The 9,746-nt window shown below is 48.5% G+C and overlaps 1 protein-coding gene across 1 annotated transcript; it reads right to left on the reverse strand.

The window, feature by feature from the left end:
• Positions 1 to 6,390: 6,390 nt before the first annotated feature.
• LOC127001397 (uncharacterized protein DDB_G0284459-like) lies at positions 6,391 to 9,397 on the reverse strand. Its single transcript, XM_050865946.1, has 3 exons — positions 8,674 to 9,397; positions 8,316 to 8,417; positions 6,391 to 7,889 (listed from the first exon to the last, which is right to left on the reverse strand). The coding sequence occupies exons 1-3, from the start codon at positions 9,368 to 9,370 to the stop codon at positions 7,813 to 7,815; spliced, it is 876 nt and encodes a 291-aa protein (XP_050721903.1). The 5' UTR covers positions 9,371 to 9,397; the 3' UTR covers positions 6,391 to 7,812.
• Between the last annotated feature and the right edge of the window lie 349 nt (positions 9,398 to 9,746).

Below are 9,746 nucleotides of genomic sequence, written 5' to 3' on the forward strand. Positions count from 1 at the left end.
AGTCCCCAATCAATGTTAGGGCAGTTAAAGTCCCCAATTATAATTGCTTCCTTGCTTTGTGTTACAGAGTGAATCTCTTCGTAGAGGGCAGTGTCATCGGCTGCCTGTTGTTTCGGAGGCCTGTATACGGTTGCAAGTGTTAGTTTCTTGTTATTTGCGGTTATTTCCACGTAGACAGAATCGTATTTCTCTGCGTCCTGTTTGTCTATTTTTACGTAGCAGACTACTCCTCCTCCTTTCTTGTGCTTTCGACTTTTGTGGAAGCTTTCGTACCCAGGGAATGACAGTTCGGAGTCTAGATGAGTAGAGTTGGCCCAAGTCTCTGTGATGGCTACCACATCTGGTTTCTCTGTTGCAATATACGCCCTAATTTCGTCCTTTTTGGGTATTAAACTACGTGCATTTGTGTACATGATAGAAATGTGGCCGTGACGAGTTGTACCAGTTCGCTTGTCGGAGGCGTCGTTAGTTACACAGTTTCTTGTGAGTCGCACTGACGCTACGGGTTGGTTGATCAAGGGCTGCCTTTGCCCCGTCCTCGCCCGCCGTTTTTTGAAAGGCTTTTCGACAAGCTTTTCACTGCCTCGTCCAGAAGCCTCCCTAGACGCGCCGATCCAACCTCATTCAAGTGTAGTCCATCGTTCCAAAACAAGTCTGGGCGCTCAAAGAAGTGATGCCAGGCATTTGTAAACGCCACGCCTTCGTCGTCACAAATTTCCTTCAAACTAGTATTGATGTTGCTCGCTTTGCTGTTGAAGCCGGCATAAGCGCTGATTCTGGGTAGAATTCCAGAAACAATGACGTGAGGGGACTTGGTCTTGTAACGCCAAATGACCTGACGGTATTTTGATAGTAGGGCCTGAGTTTGAGTAGACTGAACGTCATTTGTCCCCGCGTGAATCAAATAAACTGTGTCTTCCTTCGCGAGTTTCGTGACAGCATCGACAGCTGAAGTAATGTCGTCCAGTTTGGCTTCCGGAATACAATAACGCCTCCGCGTCTCTGTATTCCTGCCGCAGAATTCCGTTAATTGACCTCTAACCAGCGAGTCCCCTACAAGTCTAACAGATGTTTTCAGCTTGTCTGTGCCCCGAAACTGTGTCTGATCTACGCAGACCACAGCAGGAAGAATGGTCTTGTGGCGTCTAATGGATGAGTAGTGAGGAGTGGGAGTGTGGTGGCGACTGGACGTGGAGGCGTTAGGAGGGCTGGTAGAGGAGAGGGACAAGGGGGAGCCAAGGGAAGATGAGGAAGAGGCGGAAGGGGTTGACTGCGGGGGAGTAGAGGAGGAGGATGTTGAGGATGTGGAGGAGGGGGGAGAAGAAATGTATGAGGAGGTGGCAGAGGCGGAGGAGGAGGAAGGGGCGGAAGGGGTTGACTGGGGAGGAGTAGAGGAGGAGGATGTTGAGGATGTGGAGGAGGGGGGAGAAGAAATGTATGAGGAGGCGGTAGAGGCGGAGGAGGAGGAAGAGGCGGAAGGGGTTGGCTGGGGGGGAGTAGAGGAGGAGGATGTTGAGGATGTGGCGGAGGGGGCAGAGGTGGAGGAGGAGGAAGGGGCGGAAGAGAAGAGTGAGGAAGAGGAAGGGGAGGAGGAAGAGTAGGTCGTGGTGGTGATGGTGGGATGGGTGGGGGAGGGGGCGGGGGTGATGGCGGTGCTGGTGGTGGAGGGTGAAGAAGGGGGGGTGTTGGCGGCCTGTGGTGATGAGGTGGAGGAGGGAAGGGAGAAGGGGGGGTGATGGCGGTGCTGGTGGTGGAGGGTGAAGAAGGGGGGGTGTTGGCGGCCTGTGGTGATGAGGTGGAGGAGGGAAGGGAGGAGGCGGGGGAGGGATGAGAAATGGAGATGGCTGAGGAGCAGGAGGTATGTGATCTGGTCAAAATTTCGGAAAACGAAGAAGAAAAAGAAGAAGAAGAAGAAGAAGGAGTGGGGAGATGAGGGAATGACGTCATGGTGTCCCAGAGTAACGCATTGGAGCGTTGTAGATCCTCGTTGGCTGTTTGTAGTGCCTGAATACGTAAGTCTAAGACACAGTATCTACACATCGAGTCGCTGGTTTGGTAGTGAATCGCAGCATATTTCTTTGAACAATTACAGCAACTGAAATAGTTGGACGGCATGATTACTTCTTTTTTTTATTTACTGTTGCAAGACGATATAACTGTGAGCTTTACAGTTAAGATGAATTTTGTATCCGCGTGGGCTATGGTGAACACCTGGAGGGAGGCGGCTTTAAATCGGTCGAGTCACACGGGAGAGTTTGAGGTGTGGCGTCTATGAGGGCCCACACGTGTTTTCCCTCCGGGATTAAAATTCTCTGGGGGATTAAACTTTTCCTCCTTTTCAAAACAGGTGTGCTGGTATACGGGTCAAGCCTTGTACTTCTACGTTAGTGACAGATTTTCTACGTTAGTTAGACACAAGAAGCTCACTGTCTTTCACTGGGTGCTGTGTTAGGTCGTGTAGTTGTAATCCTACTGAGGAAAGACAGGAAACACAAAAAAGTCGATATATAACTTAACCGCTCAGCTCAGCAGGGAAGTCCTCTCACTGTAAGGTAATCCTCGCAACACTTCAAACACTAGTTAGACGCGTCACAGCACTGAGTTAGACGTTAATTAATTAGGTTGAGTGGTGCTAAATAAGACAAGTAAACAAGCACAGTTAGTCGTTCGATTTCTGAGAAGGCGTACGGGCCTATTTAAGTAACGGTTAATTAAAAACGTGGATGAACGGATTTCAAAAGTTGTGACGGTAAAATGTAAAATGTAACACACGGAGTCGATTCACACACAAAATAACAAGTGTCGTTTCACCAGACGAGGTGAAAAGCAAGGTTAAGGTTTGATGCCGCAGCAGCAAGGTCAACGTCCGTCCCTTTGAGGAGGTCAGGCGAGACTGAAAGGAGGAGAGTATAGAGAAGAAGAGGAGGGGGAGAAGGAGGGAAGGAAGGAAGGGGAGGAGGAGAGTATAGAGAGGAAGAGGAGGAGGAGAAGGAGGGAAGGAAGGAAGGGGAGGAGGAGAGTATAGAGAAGAAGAGGAGGAGGAGAAGGAGGGAAGGAAGGGGAGGAGGAGAGTATAGAGAAGAAGAGGAGGAGGAGAAGGAGGGAAGGAAGGAAGGGGAGGAGGAGAGTATAGAGAAGAAGAGGAGGAGGAGAAGGAGGGAAGGAAGGAAGGGGAGGAGGAGAGTATAGAGAGGAAGAGGAGGAAGAGGAGGAGGAGAAGGAGGGAAGGAAGGAAGGGGAGGAGGAGAGTATAGAGAGGAGGAGGAGGAGGAGGAGAAGGAGGGAAGGAAGTGAAGGACAGGAAGAAGGAAAGCGAAGGAAGTTGAAAGTGAAATACAAACTCGAGAAGGAAGAGGAAGAGGAAAAGGAAAGGGAAGAATGGAAGAAGAACAGAAGGAAAGTAGAAGAGTTTTCACCATATTTTCCTTCACCACCATTATCACCACCACCTCACCTGTCCACCTTAATTACCATCACCATGCACAGACCTTTCACCTCACACCTACCACTCTCACCCCTTCACACCTTCACACCTGTCCAAAGCGTCTCACCCAGTGGAGTGAATTTGCAGCCTCAATATTCATCTTATTAACTCGTTGTCGCTTGCTTATTAATTCCTAACTCTATCTTTTCTTTCCCTCTCGGCGTTCGATGGTCCATCAGTGTCTCCCGTGCTAAATGCGATTACTGGATTTAATTTATTTTCATTAATTCGTTTTTATGGGTCGTGTGATGAGCAGGTGAGGGGAGGGAGGGAATTAACGGCAGGAAAGTATTGGGTGCCGGTGAGGAGGTTAACTTATGCGTGGGAAGCGACGTATGGAAATAGTTGTTGTGTTAGTTAGTGGATAATTGTGTCACGTCATGGTTCTTTTTACTCGTCGGTTAGGTGTTTATGATTATCCAAACAGGCGAACAAATAAGACCAATGGAGAGGAAAGGAAAATGAAGGGAGAAACTTCGGTAGAAATACAAAAGAAGAGGAGAATTCAGAAGGCGAGTGTGAGAAAAGAAATCAGGAGGTGAAAGAAAAGAAAGAGGAAATAAAGTACAGTACAGTGTTGGGAGGCTACTTGTCTTATATATTTAGATCACATATAAATACGGACACACGACAAGGCGTCTCGTTGTCTTATCTCCCCAAAGATGATCCCACAGCCAGGCGAGTCTTATCGTGGCTTCCATCTCGTATCCGGCAGATGTGTCATTGCTACAGGCGCACAGTCCTCATGAACAGCCCAGTGATTGGTGCTTAGTGGGTTGGGGTGATGACTGAGCCGTGAGGTGCGGTGGACATTGGCTCAGTGGGTTCGAGCGTCGACTCATGGAGGTGAGGAGCCAGGGCGAGGCGGTTCGAGCCCCAATGCCGCCGGGTGGTGACAGGACGGGCATCCGGTCTTAACCTCGGAGCCACACCCTCAAAACATATCGACAACCTAATAATCGTGAACATGGGTTAGCGCTGTCAGGAGAAAGAAGATAAAAAGAGATGCAAATACAACAGCCATGATGTTATTCTCTCGGTGATGCAGTGATGTGGGAAGATTGTCCTTTCTCTGGACGCCATTTCTGCGGTTTAACCATGCAGTACCAGTCACCGAGTAGATGGCACGTTCAGGCAAGGTAAATATAGTCTACGACAGGTAAAATCATCCCCCCTCTTTCGCGCAGGCAAGGTACCAAACTCCGCCCATACCCGTGACGTCAAAGAGTGGTATAGGTAAACTCCGCCCATTTCCCGTGACGTCAGAGTGATATAGGTCTGGGTCTTGGATGTGGGTGAGCCTTTTCATTCAACGGAGCTCCCATTTGTGTTGATTTATATCTGTGTCGAGCAGGTTATTTATTATTTTCATTGTCTACAGAATTGGTATATAATTTTTTTTGCCTCCTGTCACATGCTGTATGTGCTGTATGTGTGTAGAGAAGTTCCCCATGCATGTCCTGCAAGTCACTGCACGTCACGGGGTCAAGTCTGAGACTGAGCCGCTGTCAGCTCTGCAACCTCTCCTCCTACCCACGCTCTGACGTCACACACACACGCATTCAGAAGCGCAAATTAAGAGCCAGCGTTTGGGGGGGACGATTTTACCTGTCTATATTTACCTGCGTTCAGGGCTCCGTCGGTAGCGGGGACCTACTGGCCATGTAGAAGAGTACCTCAAATCCTCAATTAGAGGAGTTCTGGCCCTCGAAAAAAATGCCAAATTATCTTGAATACATAATTTGGTACAGAAAAGTGAGTCTACTATAAAAAAGATTTTGCTTATCCCAGTGTAATTTTAAAACAAAGTTATGAATATTGAGAACATTATTCTTTAATAATCTTTGACACAGATGCGGTATTATGATAAATGAAATTATGAAACTTCGGTTGCACAGCAGCCTGAATCTATGACCTGTTATTCGTTGTCTTTTGGTTTGCATAAACTTCTGTACTATCAATTTTAGGCACTTGATACACTAAAGCAATTAATAAATCACTTCTGGTACTAACTCATCTCTCTGCCTCTCGTAGTTGCTACATTCTACAATTAGATGTTCCACTGTTTCTTTCTCCCCAGTGTCCTAGACAGCTACAGCCCTTTGTGTTGGTAAGTCTTGGTGAGAGTGAGTTCGGCCCCTCAGCGGCTCCTTTCGGTACTGTGCGGGTTTCGGCCTTTTAAATATCTCTTTACCACGAGTTCTACTGACTAGATTCTGTTCGGTACTTTCCAGATTAAACATTAGTCTTCGTGGAATCTATTAGAAAAATGGCTCAAGCTATACATGCGGCAGGAGATTAGCAAAAAATGCGAGAATGGTGTGAGCTTAGGCGCGAGTATTTAGCTTGTAATAACTGAATGGTAGTGTTTCTCACCACTTCACATAAAAAAATGTTAGCATAAACACTTTGGATCAATGTCTTGTAGACAATAGGCACAGTGCATCATGATTTATCACGTGAGAGATTTTAAAGTGTGCGAGTCCTCATAGCTTCAACAGTTGACTCAGTTTTAGTTAAAGTAGCTAGCGATCACTGGCAATTTTAGGGGAACAGAACTCCTCTAATTGGGGGGAGGGAGCACGGAGAGTGATGGATACGGTGCTGAGCAGGCACGGAAGGCGTACAACATTTAGGAATGGCTGGGGATCATACCACCGACAGGACATGTTCACGGCGTCCTGCAGTGTTTGGTGTCGTATCAGTCACCAACAACATCAAGGTTTCAGAAGCCGAGTGGAGCGGGAACAGTCAGGCTAGGTGTGTTAGGGACAAAGTGGCCATGGAATAGAGGGTGTGCTTCTGACTAACATGCAATGGCTAGAGGTAATCCCTGCAGATTGATCGGTTCGTACAGACTGTTCTCAACGACTACTTGCTCTTGCTGTTGACTCATTGGTGTTTTTTTATTTGATTTGATAAATTTATTACACCCATGGGGCGACAATCATATATACAGTTATGAAGTCTGACACTATTTACATTTAGCAACTAAATTGGAGGTCACAGAGAAAGCATAAAGAGTTCACACAAAAGCATAAATAAGTTGTAAAACGTTATCTCAAAACGTTATGAAAAGAACACATATACTACCAAAAGTATTGGTCTACGATGACTACAGTAATCAGCACCCACCAAAGTGTGGGTGTTGCATGGAAATACGTAATGTCTAAGTGGTTGCCAGTGAGGAGAAATTATATACAGGTGTCGGTCATTGACTGTCCCTGGGGCAGCAGATCCATGACTGAAGGACACTCAAGGCAGTAATGCTGGAGGTGGTTGTCGTTGGGAAGGCCACACAGCTTGCAGGCGGAGTAGTGAGGAGCGTCCCCAGCTTCACAGACTTGCCACACCGGACGATAGCCCAGACGAAGACGAGCATTCATAACATTGTGCCTGCGAATCTTCAGTCCATGCCGGCGATACTTGGGAGGTGATTGACGGAAGTGGTCGTAGTGCTGAATGGAAACACTCTGCGTCCGTTCTGAGTCCCTACGTTGGAGTGTAGCGAGATGAGCGGCTTTATGGATCGTCTTTTTGTAACAGCGGAGAGATGGTCCAGCATTATCAGGAGGAGGTAGTCTGCAGGCATTTTTCGCGATGAGGTCCACAGTGTCATTGGATGCAATACCAACATGCGAAGGAGTCCACAGGAACGTAACGATGAGGGAGTTATCAAAAGCTGACGCTAACTGCTGTAATATTTCTTGAACTACATCATAGCACGTGGGTTGTGGAGATGAAAGGGCTAGAAGGATGACCACACCATTCAGTCTTCGCTGAAGTAAGACACGAACGGCTTCCAGGATCCCGCGTAACTCACAGTAGGTTGAATTTGATGAGTTGCATCGTCTGTGGCTGACCCAGCCTCCCGTAGATGGGTCCACATCAAGAGAGTAGACGGCGTACCCACTCGATCACTGGTGGGTGCTGTTGTGGAGCTGGGGAAGGTTCGTACAGAGTGTTCACGACTACTGTCTCTTGCTGTTCACTCACTGGTGGGTGCTGTCGTGGAGCCGGGCAGGGGTTCGTACAGACTGTTCTCCACGACTACCGTCCCTTGCTGTTCCCTGGCGGCGGGGGTCACGGGGCCGGGGAAGGGTTCGTACAGACTGTTCTCCACGACTACCGTCCCTTGCTGTTCCCTGGCGGCGGGGGTCACGGGGCCGGGGAAGGGTTCGTACAGACTGTTCTCCACGACTACCGTCCCTTGCTGTTCCCTGGCGGCTGGGGTCACGGGCCGGGAAGGGTTCGTACAGACTGTTCTCCACGACTACCGTCCCTTGCTGTTCCCTGGCGGCGGGGGTCACGGGGCCGGGGAAGGGTTCTTACAGACTGTTCTCCATGATGTGCACTGAACCTATCTCCGGTGAGGCTGGAGAGGACTGTGGACGATACAGGATCTCTGAAGAGGTTTAGATTAGCATTAGCATTATTATTATTATGATTATCATTATTATTATTATTATTATTATTATTATTATTATTATTATTAGTAGTAGTAGTAGTAGTAGTAGTAGTAGTAGTAGTAGTAGTAGTAGTAGTAGTAGTAGTGGTTCGTAGTCAGTAGTTGTATATATATGTAGGTACAATACGAGCAACAGTAAGAAGAGGGATAAATGACCCGTGAAGTGCAATTCCTGAATGACAAACATGTATGATCAACACATTAGTTTTGTACACGTGCTTCTACCAGGTGATTAGGACACACACACGGCCTTTGTTTGTTGATGTTAGCGTGGCCTGCGTTAAGATGGCGGCGGCAATTACTTGGGACGGGAAGACAGGAAACGATTACGTATTCTCTCTCTCTCTCTCTCTCAGTACTCACCCTGCCCCTCTCCCTGTCCACGCCGTCGCCTCCGGTAGGTCACACACACCACAATGGCCAGGATCACCGCCACCACCACCGCTATCGGCACCGCTATCACCACTGTCGAAGAGGAGAGAGACAGAGTGACCTTTCCTTGTGGCGGCGATGGTGTGGACGTGGTGTGGCTGTGGTTGTCAGGGTGGAGGAAGAGCTTGTAAGAGGAACACCTGGAGGGGCTGTGGTGGCATAGGTTGTGGAGGGTGTTGTGGTGGTAGTGCCTGGAGGTGTTAGTGTTGTGGTGGTGGTGATGGTAGTGGTGTAGAGGTGTTAGTACCTTGAGGTGTTGTTGTGGTGGTGGTGTTGATGATGGAAATACCTGAAGGTGCTGTTGTTGTGGTAGTGGTGGTGGTGGTGGTACTTGAAGGTGCTGTTGTTGGTGTCGTGGTAGTGGTGGTGCTGGTTGTGGTACTTGGAAGTGCTGTTGTTGTTGTGGTGGTGGTTGTGGTGGTGGTGATAGGGCGCGGCGGATCCGTGCAGGTGGGTGGGTTCTGCAGGCTCGTGTATTGTGTTGGACCGTGACATCTGCCGCCCGTTTCTTTGGCTGTGCTTGTCCAGCTGGAAGAGCCGTGAGCCACAATACTAAGGCCAGTAATGTCTTTGTACCATGATTGTTGCCTCGTGCATCTTCCACTGTATCCTTCAATGTTTAGGGTGAAATGCAGAATTTGGGTCGTGTCGTCCACATCCACCTTCAGTTTGATCCACTTGTTGTCGCTGTAACACTTGTCAAGGCCAAACCAGGCTACTCGAGTTGTTGCAAAGAGTCGATTTGCTTCTGTCACTTCAAGACTAACTCCCTGGAAGTCATCTCCCGGCTGCACGTACACTGTTGTCGACACTCTATTTTCAAATCCTAATGCCAATGATAATGTTGATCTTCTCTTCTCACAAATTGTGTCTTTCTCTCCTTCACTGACGACCACCACTTCATGAAGATCCTCACAGTCCCTGGTGCCGTGGGCGCCTCCAAGACGCAGCAGGAGCACCGCCGCCACAGCCACACGCCCCGCCATCACCCCAAGACACGCCAGGCCTATTTGTCTCCGGGTTCAGGGTGAGGGAGCAGGATGGACGCCGGATATACTTCCCCCCTGATATATAATACAAAGACATAGAACACACACACACACACACACACACACACACACACACACACACATGACATTTATATATTGACCTTAGAGTGTCCTGCGTCTTGAAGATGGATACTTGTGATATGAGTATGTATTCTCTCTCTCTCTCTCTCTCTCTCTCTCTCTCTCTCTCTCTCTCTCTCTCTATCTCTCTCTCTCTCTCTCTCTCTCTCTCTCTCTCTCTCTCTCTCTCTCTCTCTCTCTCTCTCTCTCTCTCTCTCTCTCTCTCTCTCTCTCTCTCTCTCTCTCTCTCTCT

This window comes from Eriocheir sinensis, chromosome 20 (genome assembly GCF_024679095.1).
Source record: "Eriocheir sinensis breed Jianghai 21 chromosome 20, ASM2467909v1, whole genome shotgun sequence".
Taxonomy (NCBI): Eukaryota; Metazoa; Arthropoda; class Malacostraca; order Decapoda; family Varunidae; genus Eriocheir; species Eriocheir sinensis.

Coding starts and splice junctions, on each gene's coding strand:
- LOC127001397 (XM_050865946.1), bottom strand. CDS start 9,370: ATGGCGGGGCGTGTGGCTGTGGCGGCGGTGCTCCTGCTGCGTCTTGGA. Junction 8,418..8,673: donor CACAACAACAGCACCTTCAG/GTATTTCCATCA, acceptor CCTCTTCGACAG/TGGTGATAGCGGTGCCGATA. Junction 7,890..8,315: donor TGGACAGGGAGAGGGGCAGG/GTGAGTACTGAG, acceptor AAACCTCTTCAG/AGATCCTGTATCGTCCACAG.